At 36.2% G+C, this 21,359-nt stretch overlaps 1 protein-coding gene across 1 annotated transcript in view; it reads right to left on the bottom strand.

Moving 5' to 3' along the window:
- The window catches only part of LOC308536247 (RPA-related protein RADX-like), a 56,285-nt gene extending 36,395 nt beyond the window's left edge, over positions 1–19,890 (bottom strand). The window contains exons 1-10 of the mRNA XM_081115346.1: positions 19,148–19,890; positions 16,609–16,751; positions 15,171–15,363; positions 13,070–13,178; positions 11,773–11,864; positions 11,544–11,666; positions 8,189–8,293; positions 6,723–6,887; positions 5,424–5,584; positions 3,866–4,032 (exon numbers count right to left, since the gene is read on the bottom strand). Coding sequence (XP_080971472.1) covers positions 3,866–4,032; positions 5,424–5,584; positions 6,723–6,887; positions 8,189–8,293; positions 11,544–11,666; positions 11,773–11,864; positions 13,070–13,178; positions 15,171–15,363; positions 16,609–16,751; positions 19,148–19,817 — 1,928 coding nt within the window. The 5' untranslated portion in view covers positions 19,818–19,890. The remainder of the gene's footprint in view (positions 1–3,865; positions 4,033–5,423; positions 5,585–6,722; positions 6,888–8,188; positions 8,294–11,543; positions 11,667–11,772; positions 11,865–13,069; positions 13,179–15,170; positions 15,364–16,608; positions 16,752–19,147) is intronic.
- Positions 19,891–21,359: the final 1,469 nt, after the last annotated feature.

The following is a 21,359-nucleotide window of genomic DNA, read 5'->3' as shown; positions in this document are numbered from 1 at the left end:
CATGTATAGAACACCGCACTCAAGGATGATGGAATTCACATTTTTTGAGTGCATATGAAAAAGCATTTACCAAAATTGACCACATGTACAATTTAAGAACAGCCTTTCAACACATTTCAAATAATTAAAATAGTTCAGAATATTTTCTCTTTCCAGAGTGAAGATAAGCTGAATTAAATTTTAAAAATGCAACTAGAGATTCTCAAGTGATTGGAAATGAAATGATATGAGTCTGAAGAGAGTCACACTGAAAACCAAAAAAATGTTTGAACTAACTGATAATGAAGTAGGAGGTGGCTAAATCAGTGCATGGAGAAAAATGTATAGCAAATATGCATATATTAGAAAGGAAGAACCCAAAAATCAATGATTTAATTTTCTAGCTCACATAGCCAGATACAAGCTCAGTATATAACCCCAAACTGAGTCTGATTGGACATAGCTATTACAAAAGATTAGTGTCAATTAAAAAAAAAAAATCTAAATGATTCTGTACTTCACCTTCTTTATTAGTTTCTCAGTTTTGTTGCTACTGCAAAGAAACCAAAACTGTTAATTATATACAATTCATAATGGAGAAGTTTATGTATAAAAGATCCATGCTAAACAGCCTAAGTGCCCATCAGTAGATGAATGGATTAGAAAACTGTGGTACATCTACACGATGGAATACTATGCTGCTGTAAAAAGGAAGGAACTCTTACCATTTGCAACGTCATGGATGGAACTGGAGAGCATTATGCTAAGTGAAATAAGCCAGTCAATGAAGGAAAAATACCACATGATCTCACTCATTCATGGATAATAGAGACCATTATAAACTTTTGAACAATAATAGATACAGAGGCAGAGCAGCCTCAAACAGATTGTCAAACTGCAGCAGGAAGGCAGGGGAGGGTTGGGGGGCAGGAGGTAGGGGGGTAAGAGATCAACTAAAGGACTTGTATGCATGCATATAAGCATAACCAATGGACATAAGACACTGGGGGATAGGGGAGGCTAGGGGACTGTCTAGGGCGGGGTGATAAAATGGACACATATGTAATACCCTTTGTAATACTTTAAGCAATAAAAAAAAAAAAAAAAAAAAAAAAGATCCATGCTTAAACAACTGATGAACAAATTGTTTTAAATTAAATACATTTATCGCCGAAACCGATTTGGCTCAGTGGATAGAGCGTCGGCCTACAGACTGGAAGGTCCCAGGTTCGATTCCGGTCAAGGGCATGTACCTGGGTTGCGGGCACATCCCCAGTGGGGGATGTGCAGGAGGCGGCTGATCGATGTTTCTCTCGCATCGATGCTTCTGACTCTCTATCTCTCTCCCTTCCTCTCTGTAAAAAATCAATAAAATATATTTAAAAAAAATAAATTAATTAAATACATTTATAGTATTTTAAGTTAAAATATAATGCATACATAAATTAAAATGTTTATTTTTGGGTTACTTCCCATTTTAAATTAATTTTCAATCAGTCCATGCTGAGCAAGGCAGATGTGAAATTATTTGGAGACAGGGTCACTGAAGATGTAATTAGTTAAGATGAAGTCATACTGGAGTAGCGTGGGCCACTACTATGACAGATGTTTTTATAAAAAAGGGATATTTGAACACAGATACAGATTGGGGTGATGTTTCTACAAGCCCATGAATGTCAAAGATTGTCAGCAAATCACCAGATGCTAGAGGAGAGGCATGGGGCAGATTCTTCCTTACAACCCTCAAAAGGAACCAACCCTGCTGACACCTTAATTTTAAAGTTGTAGCTTAAAGAACTGCGGGACAATAATTTTCTGTTGTTTAAGCCATACAACTTGTGGTACTTTGTCATAGCAGCCCTAGAAAACTGATACAGATTTCAGTACCAGGAAGTAGGGTGCTGCTGTAACAAATAATTAAAAATGTGGAAGTGGCTTTGGAATTAGGTATTAAGTGGAGGCTGAAAGAGTTTTGAGATTCAGTAACAGAATAAGCTTCGACTGCTTTGAAGAGAACATTGCTAGAAATATGGATTTTGAAGGAGAATCTCTTGAAGACTCAGAAAGAAAAGAACAAAGCTGTAGACAAAGCTTCTGTTTCTTAGGGAAAACACATATTGTCATGAACAGAATGTTGCTAGAAATATGAATGTAAATGGTGCTTCTGGTGAGGTCTCAGAAAGAAATAATGTCTAATTTGAAGCTGGATGAAAGGTGATCCTTGTTATAAAATAGCAGAGGACTTGGCAGAATTGTGTTTTGTTGGATGGAAAGTGAAACTTGTATGCAATGAACTTGCATATTGAGCTGAACTTACAAAGTGTTGAAGGCACAGCTTGGTTTTTCCTTGCTGCTTATAGTAAAATATGAGAAGGTAGAGACATTTGTAAAGAGAATTGTTAAGAAAAAAGGAAGCACACTTCAATACTTGGAAAATTCTCAGCCTACTCAATTTCAAAAAATGAGAAAGTTTGCTCTGGATAGAACACCAAGGGTATTGTTGGCGAACCATTTGCCCAACACATTAGGCTTGTGACCTGTGGGCCCAATCAACTATCTCATCTGGCATGCTGTTAGCTTAGCCAGTGGTTCTCAACCTTCTGGCCCTTTAAATACAGTTCCTCATGTTGTGACCCAACCATAAAACTATTTTCGTTGCTACTTCATAACTGTAATGTTGCTACTGTTATGAATCATAATGTAAATATCTGATATGCAGGATGGTCTTAGGCGACCCCTGTGAAAGGGTCGTTCGACCGCCAAAGGGGTCGCGACCCACAGGTTGAGAACCGCTGGCTTAGACTGAAGGGATATAGGTGAGAGGAAATGAAGAAAGGCTGTTGGGTTACTGGAATTCTAAAGTCAGGAAATGACCTGATAGATATATCCAGCTGAGATCGTGTGTTATTCTTTTTTAAAAAGGGAAGAATAACCCTGAGGGTAAGGCCTTTTCTTTATGAAGGTAGAGCCATCACCTCAGTTCCAGAGTACAGAGCCAGCTACCCACTCAGGCTGTCACCTGTTGAGCCCAGAGGACATAGTATCATGCCAAACAGGATAATTCTGGAGCCTTAAAATCAAGTGGAACTGATCCTGCTAGGTTTCAGACTTGCTTGTGACCCATGATCCTTTTCTTCCTTGCAATTTCTTCCTTTTGGAATGCCTGTCCCACCAATTGTATTTTGGATAGATAATGTGTAGTTTCACAAGTTACAGATAGAAAATAATTTTGTCTGAGGATGAATCACCCGGCATCTCATCCACACATGATTTAGATGATATTTAGATGAGATTTTGGACTTAGAGTCAACGTTGGTATGGGTTAAGACATTTGGGGATATTGTGATGGGCTGAATGTATTTTGCATGTGAGGACATAAATTTTAAGGGACCAGAGGACAGACTAATAATATGTAACTGATTACATTTTCAAGGACAGTGAGAATGTGACATTTCAAAATAGGGTCATTGAAGATGCAGTTGGTTAAGATAATATAATATTGGAGTAGACCAGTACCCCAGAATGGATCCGTAATCCAATGTGGATGGTGTCCTGATAAAAAGTGGAAATCTAGACACAAATTTACACAATAGGGAGAATGCCAGGTGAAGAAGATCAAGGCACAGATTGGGGTGATTCGTCTATAAGCTAAGAAATACTAAATATTGCCAGTAAACCACCAGAAGCTAGGTGAGAGTCATGGAACAGATTCTACCTCACATCTCTTATGAGGAATTCACCCTACCAATACCTTGATCTTGTACTTCATCAGCCCTAGAAAACTAATACAGCTTCTAGTACAACTATGCATTTTACAGGATAGAAAGAAACCAACAAAACAAAACAACCTAATATTCTATGTATGTATTTAATACAAATGACTTACAGTTTGCCAAATGGCCCTTGCAGAATCCTTTTTTTCTTGGGAGGGCTCAAACTTGTACATGTAGTTTGACAACTCACAGAACCATCATCTTGATTCTGTTTACCATCTAGTTCCTGACTTTGACTTTCTTTTATTGCTGTTTGGGATGTTGAGGGTTGGTTAACATTCTGAAACCAAAAATTTAGAGAAAACATTTAAAACTAATTCATTGAAATTATTTATCTTAAAAGTCTACAATTTTAGTTTACTCATTTTTCATAATCTTAAGAGTTGTGACAACATGTTGAAATAATAATAGTGCTTTTATAAAGATGATTTATCCTAATCCATCTTCTATTAAAATATTTTTAAAAGAAAAATAAACAAAAGTCCCTCTTATATTACTATAGCTGAAAAGTTGGATTAGATGTGTATTTCTGTAAGAACAGTAATCCTAGTCAATTTGGCACAGTGGAAAGAGTGTCGGCCTGTGGACTGAAGGGTCCCAGGTTCCCTTCTGGTTAAGGGTACATGCCCAGTAGGGTGTGTGCAGGAGGAAGCTGATCAATGATTCTCTCTCATCATTGATGTTTCTATCTCTCTCTCTCCCTCTCCCTTTGTCTCTGAAATCCATAAAATATATTTAAATTTTAAAAAGGATCCATAAACAAATATTTAAACAAATAACTGCAGTTGTGTTCCAATAAAACTTAAAAAAAGAATAGCAATCCTAGAAATAATTAAAAAAATAAACTCATAGGAAAAATTAACTTTTTTTGTCTCGATTATGCCTAGATTTCAGAACTGGTGTCTTATACAACCTGGCTAAGACTGCCATGCCAGATCCAGAGGTAGAACTTCCAGTGGAAGTGTTCCTAATGTTCTGGTCTTGACAAAACGTAAGAAAATAATATACAGACATATTTCATTTTATTGTGCTTTGCAGATATTGTGTTTTTTACACATTAAATGTTTGAGGCAACCCAGTGTGGAGCAAATCTATTGGCACCATTTTTCCAGTAGGTTCAGATGATGGTTAATCTTTTCAGCAATAAAGTATTTCTTAAATTAAGGTTATGTAAGCTGTTTTTTAATTATAATGCTATTGCACACTTAATAGACTACAGTAGTGTAAAAATAACTTTTATATGCACCGAGAAAACAAAAATTCATGTGACTTGTTTAACTGCAATATGTGCTTTATTGCAGTGATCTGGAACTGAACTCACAATATTTCCAAGGATGCCTGTAATAATATATACCACTTGGGAATTTAAATAACAACAATCAAGATAGGCTTAAATTGTGTAGAAAGCAAAATCAAGATACCAAATTTTGAGGGCCTTGGGAAATATCAGAGGCTATGACCTTCTGCCCAGCCTGCTCCAAAATAAGTAAATGACAGAAAAAAGAAACAAAAAGCAACAATGATCTTTCCCCCCTCTTGGTTTTACACCATTAAGAAGAATAATAAAAAAAGAATCAATGCATGTGAGTTCTGAATAAAATGAACAAGGTACAACTGTAATTATGATCACAGCGTTTTCAGCAATATACTATTAATTCTCTGGTGCCATACCCGAACTGTTTCTGATGCTGAGGAACTTCCAGTTGCACTGCTACGGGGCATATACTTTATAGTAGTAATTATTCCCTGAATTGCAATGCGTTTTTGTTCCCTATACTGCAAGTTTTCAATCTCCTTCCTCACTTCACTTATAGCTGTCAGGAGCGACTGAACTGCAAAAGAGTAATTCCAAGGAAATTGAAAGTTTTAAAGAACTGAAATGATAAAAATAAAAACCAGATTTGCAATCTAAATACAACTTGAAATTATAAACTTGCCACATAATTTAAATTTGTGAGGCTTTGTGTTTATAGTTGGCATCCTCTTATGTAATTTTTGTAAAATAGGCAAAATATATTAATCAGTTAAATCATGATACAGTCTTCTAGTCTGGAATTTTAATTTGAAACAGAAATTTTGTATATTGAATGTAATTTATAGATTATATTTCAGACTAAAAAGTGTTGCCTAGCCACTGCATAGACACACACATTTTAATATTTCTAAATATATACTACAAATTGATGGCATTATAAAGTGCAAAAGGATGCCAATACAGGGTGGGGCAAAAGTAGGTTTACAGTTGTTCATATGGAAAATAATACAATAATTAATAAATAATAAGAATAAACTGTTTTGCATACTCACAAATGTAACTACTTTTGTACACCCCTGTATATTGGATATAACACAATCGAGTGCTACCTTTAAATAAAAATGACACCCAAATCAATGAGATGCAAAATGAGTACTGATAGAGAGGCCTAATGTTAATTACTTTTAATACAATTAGATATGACAATTGAAAAGTTTAACACTTAAGTATATCGTTTTTTAAAACTGTGGGATAATTGCATGGTTTGGGGGAAAAAAAGAGAAATTTTGAAATACTGACCTATCATCATCTAAATACTATACTATTTCATAAGAGTAGCATAATGCAGTTTTCAATATCTTGATATCAAATTGCCCAGTGTTCCCTTTGATATCTTAGTTTCTCTAAGTAATGCCATAGGAGTTGAAATCTACTACGGTCAGAGTACATCTCAATGACATTAAATTGAGATATTATCCCTATTTAGTCATCGTCTATGTTCCTTCTTTTCTTCCAGGCAAATAAAATGAAAATATTAACTTTAGGACACATGATATCTTTAGATCTTCAGAAAGACAGCACTATTATCAGGAAGTGTTGATACATTTTGGCTCACCCCCATATAATAAAAGAATAAAGAAGACTAACTGATATTTCATACACCATACATGTAGCATATAAAAATATCATTTAAAAAGTATCAATTTTATTAGTACCTTTTACAGAAGTCCTATACTTCGAAAATGTCTCTGGCACTGGGGGATAGGGGTAATATCCACCAATAACAGTATTCTTCATTTCCCCAGAATCAGTCTTTGTTTTCATCCACTGAATAAAACTTTTTACTTTGGTATCACTGGCATATGGCTGGCCTCTATGACCTATTTGCAAGAAGGGTAAAGAGAAAAATAAGGGGGGAGTGTAAACCAACTTACTGTGATAAACTGAATGGACTTTTTTGTATAAGTACAGTTTAATATTAAAACAGTTTCTTATATCACCAAGAAAACAAGTCATGTTCACTGATTCTCGATACAGAGGATAATTGTACTCGATATGCATACTAGAGTTTTAATGGACTAAACTGTAGCTGTCTACAGGATACTAAAAAGCCATATGAAAAAGAAACTAATAGCTGGGATTTTTTTTAACTATCCAAATGGTTGGCATTTTCTTTAAAACTGATTTTTAAATCATGTATTATCTTGAGTATATCACATCACGTATGAACTAAATTGCCTATAAGTATAGCTCAACATTTTTTAAAATTAAATTTAATTTGGGTGACACTGATTTCAGAGAGAGGAAAGGAGAGGTAGAGATAGAAACATCAATGATGAGAGAGAATCATCGATTAGCTGCCTCCTGCACGCTCCCTACTAGAGACTGAATCTGCAACACAGGCATGTGCCCAGACCAGGAATCTAACGGTGACCTCCTGATTCATGAGTTGATGTACAACCATTGAGCCATACTGTCCAGGCAGTAAAGCACAATGTTTAAATTCATTTTCTTAAAGCACACTTAAAAGTGCTATCTACATCTGATGTTATTAGTATTTATAAAATGAGGTGTTGACAAAGATGTGCGTTACACACTTCCTAGAACTCTTGACAAATTTCCTAATCACCAATATGGTAGCATTCTAGTAAACACACCATTCCACAGTACTCCCTCACTAATCTGGAACCTTTTATCTTTATTGTTTTGACCCCATTATCAAAAGGAACAGAGAAAAATAATGTACTTATAGACAAGTAGTGTGATTCTTCTTGCTATATAAGTAAATTGTGAGATCCTGAGGCCAAAATTTGATGCACATTTTTGTTTTACTCAGTATTTTAAAATATTGCTAAATTGAATCCGTATTGTGATGGAGGGCCTAACAGTTTTCAATCTATCAAATAATTTATGATTATCTACCTTATAGCAAATAGGAATTAAAGTTAGCCAAAGGATATAAACACAATTCTCCAGTGAGTCACAAAATCATTGCTTCAATCATGAATAATCTAGAAGAAATATATTTCATAGGCTAAGTATTCTTTTAAAACGTTCTTATAGAGATAAAGAAGATGAAAATAGAACTATCTTGTGGTTGAATGTTGTCATGTAAAAGTTAATTTAATGAAGAGAAAATATATTACATTTCCAGTACAGCATAAACAAAGACATTGCTCACCGATAATAAATATTTGACTCTCATTTGTAGTGGTGAGGTAAAGCAGTTTAGGTACTTGATTGTTATTTCTGACAACTTTCAACTGTGTACACATGAAATATGTCACTGTAGAAAATGAAAACACTTATGAAAGAACTTCTGCATTTCAAAGAGGACATACCAAGATCAGGATTTAACACAGTGCTTCTCAAAAGTTAATAAAGAGAGAAATCATCTAGGACAACTATTAAAATGCAAATTCAGATCCAGTAGTTTTAGGGTAGGGTATGAGATTCTCCATTTCTAATGAGTTCCTAGGTGATACTAGTGCTGCCAATCCCTTGACCACACTTGGAGCAACAAGGATTAACACTTACCTTTTCCTTTAGATAGCGGACTTAACACTTACTTTTCCTTTAGAATATACAACAGCTGCACCTAACTGAAGTCACTACTTGCACAGTTGAAGAGTGCAAGAGTCTTTCTAATGGGGCACACAACAAAATGTGAACAATTGTTTCCTAAAGAGAAAAAAGGCTTAGTTTCTCCAAGACGTTTTCACTGATTAACTCAATTTAACATTGATCCCTAAAGTACTCCTTCCACCAGATAGGGCTATAGAGTATTAATTTCAATTTGCTTAGGAAAAATATTTTACATATGTTGACCTTAAGTAGACTTTAAGCCTCAATGACAAGGCTTGTTGCCTATTATTTTTGTTCACCTTGCTAACAAACTTGATAGGCTGAAAAGAATAACTGAAAATAAGATGATGTCTTCAGACTTGAATTACTTTCAAGAGCTCTCAATTATTTTTAAATATCTATCAGTTTATTTGGGAAAATTTCATTAATCCAACAGGTTCTAAAAATTTTAACTCCTTACATGGCAAAACAGTTATAGTCTTGCAAACCAGGAAATAAAAAAATGTAAATACTTCTAATCTCACAATAACAGTAAGTTCTCACTTGAGAATAAATATTTTCCTAGAGCATGATATATAACTTCATTTTCTTCATCTTATTTTTACTAGATCTTTATTTTATAGCAATAAAAATAAAGGAAATCTGTTCAAATGACTAAGAATAGTTGTCTTAATATGTATTGTGTTTCTTTTACTTCAAAAAACTGTACAAATATGTGAGCATTCATGGTTAAAGATGTTGATAGAGTAGCATTGACAAAATATCTTATTCTAATTTCGTGGCTGTTAAAAATCAGACATGGCCTGTTTTTCTCAGTGGTTACAGCATCGGCCTGTGGATCCAAGGGTCGTGGATTTGATTCCTGGCCGAGGGCATGTACCTCGGCTGCATGTTCACCCTGGCCATCTCTCTCACGTTGATATTTTGTGTGTTTTTTTCACTCCCACCCTTACCCTCTCTTTGAAAAATAAATGGAAAAAATGTCCTCGGGTATAGATTAAAAAATAATCAGACATTCATATCTAACACTTAATAGCTGTTTGACATCCAGGAGATGACTTAACCCACTGGGCCTTTGTTTCCTTACCTATAAATTTGTAAAAAACGCCAACTCTTTAAAAGGTAACTGGGAGTACAAAATGAGATGACATCTATGCGCATTTGATACATAGTAAACATTCAATATTAGTTTCCCTTAGTTCTTCACTTTCTTAAAAATTAAAAAAAGATGCCCTGCTGCCAACTAATTTGGGTATTACTACAGAAGACCCTTAGTCATCTTCCCCTTCATAGGCCTAAAACCCCCCTAATACTCACCATTCATTAAGTGATTTTTTTCCCTTTCATTTTTGGTCAAAAGATGAAGATAAATTGTAACTGTTGTCAATTACCATATTAGAGAAAATCTCACCAAAGTCCATACAAACCTTTATATATATATTCTCACAAGAAATAGAACATGCATGCTTGGCAACATTTCTGTGAAAAAGCATGATGTAAAACTTGGGTCAGTCTGTTGCTTAAAGTGACTACGAAGAGAAACCTGGCAATAAAACTCATCTAACATGAGGTAATAGAACCGTCATCAGAGGTCACTGCTACCAATCATTTATGCCTCTGGAGAAGTTATATAGCCCCGCTCATCTTGGAAGACCAGGCTTTGGTTTTCGCTAAAGCTGTCTTTCTGCCCTCTCCCCCAGTAGTTGGGGTAAGGTCTGGTTATAGTAAGTTATACTTAAAAAAATAATCTCACAAATGGAGGGTGGAATCTAATGAGATAATATCTGCATAGTGTATAATACTGTTTTGCAATAGAGAATAAAGGGGTAGCAGAACAGTCCTGTACTAGGTCTCCAAGTCTTCTGATCTACAATTTCTACCATGTTGCTGATTTTATTTTTATTATTTTAAACTTATTTTTAAATGATTTCAGAGAGAAAGGGAGAGGGAGAGAGAGGTAGAAAGATCAATGAGAGAGAATCATCTATCAGCTGCTTCCTGCATGCGCCACACTGGGGATCATGCCCTCAACCTGGGTACGTGCCCTGAGCGGGAATCAAACCATGACCTCGACCTCCAGGTTCACAGGTCGACGCTCAACCAATGAGCCACGCCAGCTGGGAATGTTGCTGATTTAAAAAAAAAATTGCATGTGGCCAAGACTGAGAGTTTCCCTAATGTTAACAATTATTTAACAATCGGTATTTAATTCATATAATCAATCATTTAGAAAATAGTAAAATAGCACATCATATCTAAAATAGCTTGATACTACAAAATCAAAGAAGGAAAAATTCACTTAAGTTGTTAAAAAGTATTATGCATACTTTTTTCTTATAATAGATATAAAAACTAACTTGTTATATAAAATATATAATAGGGTGCTTCTAAAATGTTTTCAAATAAATAAAATTAGTGAGGAAAAAACACCTATATATCTAAATGAATGCAAGGGGAAAAGGTCAATGACAAAGTAAGTAAAATATTAACCAACTGTTATAATACCACCAACCTAATACTAATTTAATACTCAAATGGAATCATACTTATCATTGTCAAATTTAATTACACAGCCTGCCAATCTCCTACCAATTAACTCAACATTAGGAAAGTCTTCATTGTCTTTCCAAGTATAGACAAAGGAAACTGACTACCTATGTTTTAGTTTCACCGAATCTTATGCTTTTATGTCTGAAATGCTAACAGTGAGAATAAGAGCACCTATTTTCTGAAAAACTAGTTCAATCCCAAATTAATTCTGAATAAAAAACCAGAAGGTAGTTAACATGTAATACCAAATATAATATTAATATAGAAAAAATTAAACATGCTATCAGATAGCTTGAATTTGCTAACTCAGTATTATGACCCTCTATAATTAAGTTTAACATTTTTAAAGTTAATGCCCCCACTTGAAAAAATAAAAAGATAAAGATATTGGAACTGAGTACTTGGGCAAATATTTTCAAAGATTTCTGGCTGAGATGTAGAAAACAGTTCCACAATGAATGGTTGATCTGAAGTCCCGTCAGCAATGTGAATCCAGCGATATGACCAAAAATCTTCACCGTTTTCTATATAGATATAATATTAGAATAAATGAAGGTAACTGATTATGCACATATAAACACAGAACTAGTCACTGAAATCCTTTTATTACTTTCAATTTCAAAAGCTTACCTCTCTTTTTTAACCGCTGGACCCTTCCTACAAAAACTAAAACGCCAACAACATCACAGATTTGCTTTTCTGGCATATGATCCAGTTCTGATCTAAAAAAACAAATAGTTAAGTAAATATTGTATCTTTAAACAGTAAAAAAGTATTTTAGAACTAAGATTGTGAAAATGTACATTTACATAATTAATATAGCAAAATTTCGGGTAGATTTTGAGCAAATTATAATATTTTATTTTGGTGACTAACATTGAAAATTATTTAAGACTAGGGGCCCCCGTGCACAAATTTGTGCACCTTGAAAGGAACTGTGGACCGCAAGACTGCAGTAGGCACAGGGGCCGGTCTTGGCCCATTCTCCATACCCCTGCCCGTCCCCTCCTGCTGCGGCCCCTAGTCCCCTGTCTGCCAGCAGCTCAGATCTGGCTGCCTCCGCTCCCATGCGCTGATGGCGCTGGCCCCGCTTGCACCTGCTGAGAGTACAGGGTGATTGGGATGGGCGCCAGTAGTGGGTGCAAGCGGGGCTGGCACCATCAGCAGGTGTGAGCGGCGGCTGCTGCCCTGATCGTCTCTCAGGAGCAGGGGGGAGGTGGAGAAGCCCTCAGGGGTGATCAGGGCTGGTAGCTGCTGCTGGCACCTGCCGATGGCGCCAAGTGATCAGGACTGGCGCCGGGCACTAGAAGTGGATGCGAGTGCTGGCTCCAGTGCCAGCTGTGGGTGCAAGCAGGGCCGGCCCTGGCAGTGGGTGCGGGTGTGGCTGGCACCGGTGACAGGTGTGAGTGCTGGGCAGGACTGTGGCGCATGGGAGCAAAGAGTTTGTAGTAACCACCAGAGGCTTGCCCCAATGACAGCAAGTGGCGCCCCGCCTTGGTCTGGTCACCCCCGTTCACCAACTCCACCATCCCATTGCGGCCAATGCCCGCCATGTTCTGCACACGCCCCCCCGGTGGTCAGTGCACATCACAGCAACTGGTTGTTCGGTTGTTCCACTGTTTGGTCTATTTGCATATTAGCCTTTTATTATATAGGATATTTTATTTTTTTATTTTTATTTTTAAATATATTTTATTGATTTTTTATGGAGAGGAAGGGAGAGGGATAGAGAGTTAGAAACATCCATGAGAGAGAAACATCAATCAGCTGCCTCCTGCACACTCCCTACTGGGGATGTGCCCGCAACCAAGGTACATGCCCTTGACCAGAATCGAACCTGGGACTCTTCAGTCCACAGGTCGACGCTCTAGCCACTGAGCCAAACTGGTCAGGGCTATATAGGATAGTTTATAAGAAATTATTTTACCTTGTGATAAAGCGATGATTTAACTTTGGCAATCCCCATTCTGGTTTCACCTGCCCTTCTGGAATGATATTTATATTAGTTGGAGGATCTCGAAGGTTCAGGCAGACCTCTGAAAAACAAATATATCACTTTAATATTATAGTTAATGCACATAAAATAATATACATGTGTACAAATTGCATAGGAAAAAATAGACTGAATACTTTTGAGCCCAATACTAAACTTAAGAACAAGGCCATTACCAAAAGCTTTCTTTACCTACTGCTACACTGTCACATCCACTTATCTCTCCACCAAAGGTTCAACATACCTTAAATTTTATGTTTTATCATCAACTTAATTTTAAAAAAAAGGATATTTAATCACTTATGTGTTTTTGTCCAAACAAAATACCGTTTGGATTTCTTTGTTTTTAAACTCTAATGGATGGAATCATATCATATACAGTATTCTAGGGCTACTTTTTTCCTTTAACATTATGGTCCCAAAATTTATTCATGCAGTTGCATATAGCAGTTTTTTTTCCTCATAGTCATTGCTGAATAATGCTCCTGGATTTTGGCATACTTCAATTTTATTTAACCATTATCATGTTGACAGAATCTGGATTATTTCCAGTTTTTGCTACTATAAAGAATGACACGATGAACTTTTTGTACATATCTCCCTGTGTACACAAGCAAGAGTTTTCTAATGTATTATACTTAGGAGGGAAATCCAGAATTGTAGAATATGCAAATATTTCCCTTGGCAGGATAATTCTAAACTATTTTAAATTAAAGAACTTTTTATAGTTTCATCAACAGTGGGTAAGATTTCCCATTGATCCACATCCTCTCCAAATTTTGGTATCATCAAATTTCTTATTATTTGTCAGTCTAGTGACACAAAATGGTATTTTGTTAGGGTCTTATTTTACAGTTCCCATATTACTAATTATTTTGAAAAACATTCTATAAACTTATGGTTCATTCAGGCATGTCCTATTGTTAATAATCTGAGGTTTTCCAAAATAAACATATATTTAAGGAAACAATGAATAAAGGTTACATTGTCTGAACAGTCTCTAAGTAATTAAGCTTAACGGATTAGCTAGGAAATTTAGAATATATAGAAATACAGGTCCAGTATAAAACTATTATAAGCGAAAACAATACTTATACTTTTTGATTGATGTAATTCACAATTTTGAAAAATGGAAATGCAAGAAAATATCATATACAACTCTTAAAGCAATCACTTAATATATTCATTCTAATGCTCCCAAAATATTTAGGGTGATGCAAAGATGTCATAACTTTGATTTTAATACCAATTAGAAGGAGCCCTTTCAAAATTGCAGCAATTGGCAACATTTGAATATTGGCTATAGGTTAGAAAACAGTATTGTATTAATTTTAAATTTTCTGATTTTGATAACTGTATTGTAATTATGTACTAGAGTGTTCTTGTTCTTAGGAAATACATACTGAAAGATTAATGATGTGTTTAAAGGTAAAGAGGTATGTATAATGGCTGCCACTTACTCTAAAATGGTTCAGATGAGAGGAGAGAGAGAGAGAGAGAGAGAGAGAGAGAGACAGACAGAGAGAGACAGACAGAGAGAGAGAGAGAGACAGAGAGAGAGAGAGAGAGAGAGAGAGAGAGAGAGAGAGAGAGAATGATAAAGGCAAGGTAAATGTTAACAATGGTTCCATCTGTGTAAAGGGTATATAAAATTTTTTATACTATTCTTCTAATGTTTATGTAAGTTTGAAATTATTTCAAAAAAGCCCTTTTGAATAGTAGCTCATAGTAACAAAAATTGCATTCAAGTCATTAATATTATAAGGAAAAATAAAAGATAATAAAAATAAGTAATCCCAAGTGGAGCTTGTTAATAAACAATGAATTGCTCAGATAATTTTTCTTAATAAATGCAGTAATAAATAAATATACTCATTAAGTGACTGACTGGAAATTTTATCGATACAGGAATTTAAAGGTTTGTCAGGTTCTAACAGCTTTAGTAATTTTTAAGAGTCTTTGGCTGATATGGTACTTCGCAGATTTATAAAAAATATATAGTCATAAAAGAAACAAAATGCACTGAATACTTAACCCATAGTAGAAATGTGTTTGATCTGTGGATCCACAGGGAGACGCTGCAGCCTGAATGGAAAACTCTTTTTAACTGAATAATCTTGAAGCAGAAGAACTAAGCCAACCTGCAAACATTTATACCACTCAGGACACAGGGCATTCCACATGATCACTGACACAGTTCCTGAATTGTCAGCAACTTCCAAAAAGGTCTGAAAAGATGAGTAAAAGCACACACATATTTGTTACTTTTATCTACAGGATGTTAAAATTTTAAGACTGAGGAAGTAAAACTGTAGGGGAATGACTAAATAATTTATGATATATGAAAGAATCTAGAACTATGAAAAGTCATAATGAAGAAATTTTAGTGATATTAGAAAATACTTAAGAGAATGTTGACTAATATAAAATTTTATGTGCTATATAATTGCCAGTTTGTAAGTTAATTTAATACGAAATGACATAGTCATATGAAGTATAAGACATGCATGCATACATATACAAATAAATATGAAATATATTATACACATGATATCATAGATATGTGCACATATAGAATATATGTGTGTGTGGATATATGATATACACATACAAAATGAATAAAACACATTATAATGCAAACAGTGATTCTGGTATGATTTGGGGTGATATTATTTATCAGTCTTACTCATATAGATTTCTACATTTTCCAAATTCTCTAAAAAAATACACAACTTTTATTTTCAAAGTTGAATGAAACACCCAAAGTGATTCTTGATAACAGTGAAAATAAAGTAAAATATTAAGTAAAAAAGGACAGAAATCAAGAAAGTATTCTCACCAGCATTATATGGCACAGACAGTCAAGATAGCAGAAACGTGTCAGACGGATTTGACAATTAGGTCTCTAGTGAGTGACCAGTTTAAGAAAAATGCCAAACTAATTGTGTTGAGAAGTAAATGAGAGGCAAGTAAGTGAAAACATCTAGTGTAGATTACTTCTTCAAGGATCTTGCCTGAAGAGGAGAGAGGGAATAGAGGAATCTGAGGTCAAAGGATAATTATTTTCCTTTTTTAAAATGGGAGACTAAAGTATATTTATATTCTGGTATAGAAAGCACAGTAGAGAGGAAAAGGTTGAAGATATATAAAAAGGTGTGAAGGAGATGAGGACACATTTGTAATACCTTAACTAATAATAATAATAATAATAATAATAATAATAATAATAATAAAAGGTGTGAAGGAGACCGGCTGGATCAAGGAATTCAAGGTTGTCAACACAAAAAAAATTTATTTTTATAAGAAATTACATTAGAAAAATACCTTCAAATACACATCTATGTACATTTTAAAAATTATTAAATTTAAGTTAAAATGTTATTTAAGCATACATTATTCTAATATGGAGTCAGGTCTGTAAGTTATAATCTATAACTGTTAAATTAACATGTACTCTCTTATCTTATTTATACCTGGTATGGCTCAATCATCTTTTTATTGGGTTTTCCATAGTATCTCAGTCTTGATTTATGCATGATTCTCACAAGCAAAGCAGGATAATACGTTCTCTTAGTCCAGATCCTTTCAAGGTGAGCAAGAGAAATTATTCTGGTATCTAGAATACAAAAAAGAAAAAATCCTACTTAATATCTCGTGGTAATTTCAAAATTATATTTTAGTGGTTAAAATATCAGATATATAAGTGAACAAAAAGAAAGCAACCATAGCAAAATGGTTGTAAAAAGAGAATGTAAAAAAAAAAAGTATCTTTGAAAAGTTCTTAGGCTGATATTTTATAATTATCAAGAGACATGTTTATTTATTTTTTAAATATATTTTTATTGATTTCAGAGAGGAAAGGAGAGGGAGAGAGATAGAAACATCGATGATGAGAGAGAATCATTGATTGGCTGCCTCTTGCACACCCCTTACTGGGGATTGAGCCCACAACCAGGGCATGTACCCTTGACCTGAATTGAACCCTGAACCCTTCAGTCCACAGCCGACGCTCTATCCACTAAGCCAAACAAGCTAGGGCCAAATATTTAAACAAGCAATTTCACTTTAGGAATCCATCCATCCAACAGAAATAACTAAACATAGTGAGCACATATGCGTATATCTTAATGATGTTCCGCCTTGGATCTAAAATTGAAAAAAACGCACACCAACTTCCTAAAATTACAAATTACTCATTACATGGGAATCCTATATATGTCATAGATTATGTGTATATATCATAAATCAACGTATTATATAGAACAGCCGAATGACCTTCCAGACGTCCAGCTGGGGTTGCAAGGGCCAGCCAAGGCAACCGGGGCTGCGAGGGCTGAGCCCCTTGCACGAATTTCATGCATGGGGGCTCTAGTGAGTATATAAATCATCATACATCCATAACACGGAAGAGTGTATGAAGATGTCATTAAAAATGTTTAAGATAAGTGGAAATTGCAAATCATGTGACACCAAATAATTATTTTTTTCAAAGTTACAAACCAAATGGCGGACAGTTTGGAGTTTTGAGCAGAAAGCTGAAGGCATAGAAGGAGGTAAAAGGGGCCTTTCATTCCACCCCAACATTTTATTAAAAACTGCAAACATACAGCAATCCTGAAAGAACACCAATATACCTACTTCTAGATTTTGTCATCAAAATTTTACTGTACGTGGGTCTTAAATTTTTAATACAATGTACTTTTTTAAACCTTTGGATTTTTAGCACATGGACATTGCCTTTTGTAATAAAAATACGGTTTCAATAATGAACGTATATTACTTTCATAATCAGAAAAGTGAAATCCAATTTTTACAAATTATTATTGCCTAAATTCTTCTAGAGTACCATTTTTCATTTATAGATTAAATTCTAAAAATAAAAATGATCAACCCTTATAGTAGTAATGCACCACTGAGATAAAAAATCTTTCCATTAGTTCATCTCTGAAACTACTATCTTGCCTTTAAAACTTAAGTTATTTAAATAATCATTGGCTACCCATTTCTGTAATATCCCCCCCCCCCCTTACAACTGGATATCACTTGAACTGCACATTTTTGAAGCAGTTATCTTTTTACTTTCAAGTTTGTTGCTGTTACACATCATAGTAAGATTATCTATGGTCTAGTATTATGAGCCCAATGTAAAAAAAAAACAACACAAAAAGTAAAACAAAATCCCAAACACCTGAAAAGCAGTAATGTAGAAATTATCATCTTTCTCCCTCTAACACTTTTGCGTGTATTTTTTTCCATTTTTATTTCTTCCCCATTCCATACATGTACATGCCCATAATATAATCATTCCCTTTACTTCATTGTTTTAAGATAAAACATATTTTAGAGCAGTTGCTGATGACCAGTTGACATTTTCAAGTTAACTTCCTATTTCTGACCCAGAAGAATTGAACTTCTCAGATCAGCATTACCCGTGGTCATAAGAAACATAAACATGAGAATTCCAAGTCTTCCCACAAAATCACAAGTTCGAAAAGCTATTGTTTACATAACTGCTATACTCAAAGACATAAAATGGCATTTCATTCATGTAAATTATTAAGGAAAAATCATAGAACATTCTTTTTTGAATGAAGGTTAAAACCACAAATATTTACAACTTTTTATTTCTAATTCAAATCAATAGACACTCTGATCACCATAGTGCTATTTCCACAACTGGAACGGTAATGGCGTTAAGATCAATTCCACTGGTCAAACGCACAATGAACACTTAGGACTACTGAGTGCAACACCACTAGGTTTGACAGATTAGTTTAAGATGTAATTTTTAAAAATTAAGATTACTCAGACGCTTTCTGAACAGCCACTGACACAATCAAAGCAAGACAAGGGCTGTGCAAATTTCATTAAGCGAGCGTCTGTCCGTCGCTGAGGAAAAGCGGTCTAGCACTCCCGATAAACAGTACCGACCTTCCCGCTTCCTCTCCCATTAACATAAGCACCCCACAACTATGTTTACACCCCGTCCCGTGGTTCCCTCCCATTACTTACGGTCCAAATTGTATTCCTCAGGTTGCTTGTTCGTTAACCAGATATCTCCGTACGGGTCCTCGTTATTCCACAGGGCCAGGTAATGGCTCTTCCCGCCCCGTAGGGGCCTCTCGGGTATCTCCCGGTGCGCACCATTTCTGAAGGGAGTCGCTAAAGAAATGGGGTCCAAGGTCTCTCCACAGTCGACCTCATCAATGCAGAGGATGCCCTGGCCTAACCTTTTCTCGTTGTACAGACACGAGACTCTGAAAATGCTCACTGTGATGCCAGCTCTCAGGATATTCTTAGACACCAGAAAGTTTAGTCTGGGGTGGAGAAAGCACTTCTCCTGATACACCCCGTCTGCAACGGTAACGTCATAGCGGTAACGGGATTGGCTGCGCATCACGTCTCCCGGCTCTTCTTCTGACAGGTACCGCTGGACGGCCAGCACAGCGACAGGAGCCACCTCCGAGGGAGTGATCCACCGGAGAGGTGAGCCTGTTACTTGCTCAAGAACCGTTTGGATCCAGGACCTCGGCACGAGGGCACCGGCTTCAGGTCTCGCTCCTCCCGGGGCCCACGGACAATTTACCTCAGAACGCTGCGGGTCCGCCCCAGCATGCGAGGAGCCTGCCTGAGGCTGGTCTTGCTCACCTGGCATGGTGAGGAAATCGGGTGCACTCGCCATTCCTAAAACCTAATTTGCTCTGTCCAAAACTGAGAGGCGAAGAAAGAAGACGCGCCAGCCAGCGAGCGAGTGAACGGCACGACTCCGCCCCCTCAGACTGGCGAAAGCTCCCGCGCGGTCACAATCTGCGCGCGCACGCGTCGGCTCTTTGGCCCCGCCCCTTGGCAGGCACGCTCTCTACTTAGAGGTCAGGTCACTAGGCTTCGCGTGCGTGGTTACGTCGCGGGACCTCTGACCCCTGGTGGCCGCGTTACCTGCGGACCACCAGGAAAAGCACTGGTTGCCATGGTTGCCAAAGTTTAACAAGAAGGAGGGGGAGGAGCACTCAGTGACTTTTCAAGAAAGGATGGAGCCCAGACGCGATGTAAAAGAGAAGGTGACTGGAAGCGGGGTGCAAGTAATCATTTCTCAGTGTTTTCGGGGCTTTGGCCTTGGACTAGGAACAGAAAGTAAATTAGAGTTGGTTAATATACATAAATGTGATAACATGGGTTTCCTGTACTATGATTGAAACCGGATAATATATCCACACCCTTCAGGACAGTTTCTAACACAAAACGTCCATAAATGTTAGTTACGATTGCTGTTATCATTAGTATAATTGTAGAGTGCAGGGCGGACGAATTAGTGATTAAGTGCAAATGAAGACAGAAAATTAAAGAGCCGCCAAGTGGGGAGGAGGGGCAGGAAGAGATTAACCAAATAATTTATACGCCATGGACACAGATAATACTGCAGTGAAAGCTTGTGGGGGGAGGAGGTGAGACGGGGTGACGGGCGTAAAAAGGAGGAAAATGGGGACATCTGTAATACTTTCAACAATAAACATAAATTTAAAAATGTATTTATGTTTTAAACAATACCTGGCTTAACGTACAGCTAGGATATAGAATTTCAGAAACTATCTCTAAACTACAAAGAATATATAGACAGTCCTCGGGTTACGTTGGACTCAACATACGTCGTTTTGTGGTTACATTGCCATCTCCCATTTATTTATAAAAAAATAAAGTTCCGTCATTTTGACGTATGTACATATGTGCTTTATGTTTTTTATTATTTATTTACCACAAGTAAAGGTCAGGAATTGTTATCTCTCCTTTAATTTTTTTTTTTTTTTTTACTGTTTCACTTAATTACTGCTGTGTATGTGCTTCATGTGAGTGACGCAGGTGCTTATGTAGGTGGGTTCTGACTTACGGCAAAAATCGCGTTATGCTGCGCCATAGGAATGGATCTCTGACCAAACCCGAGGACCTACCATACATGGAATGAATGTAAAGTGAGAAAGCTGGTAATAGCCAGAATTGAAAATAAAACATGTTATATGTACCCAGATGTATTAGTATACAAAGAATGTAGTAATTGCCTTAAGAATTCATTTCGAAGATGGTTATAGGCTTCTTTTAATTATATTGGTCTCCCTTTGCTTCTATTTCGTCATTATTTATTTACTACTATATGCCCAGTGCACGAAATTTGTGCACGGGTAGGGTCCCTACGCCTGGCTGGTGATCATGGCCGATCGTGGCCTTCCGGCTT

This window comes from Myotis nattereri, assembly GCF_964212035.1.
Source record: "Myotis nattereri genome assembly, chromosome: X".
Taxonomy (NCBI): Eukaryota; Metazoa; Chordata; class Mammalia; order Chiroptera; family Vespertilionidae; genus Myotis; species Myotis nattereri.
Note: the sequence above shows the minus strand (reverse complement) of the source record. Positions and strands in the feature narration are given on the sequence as shown.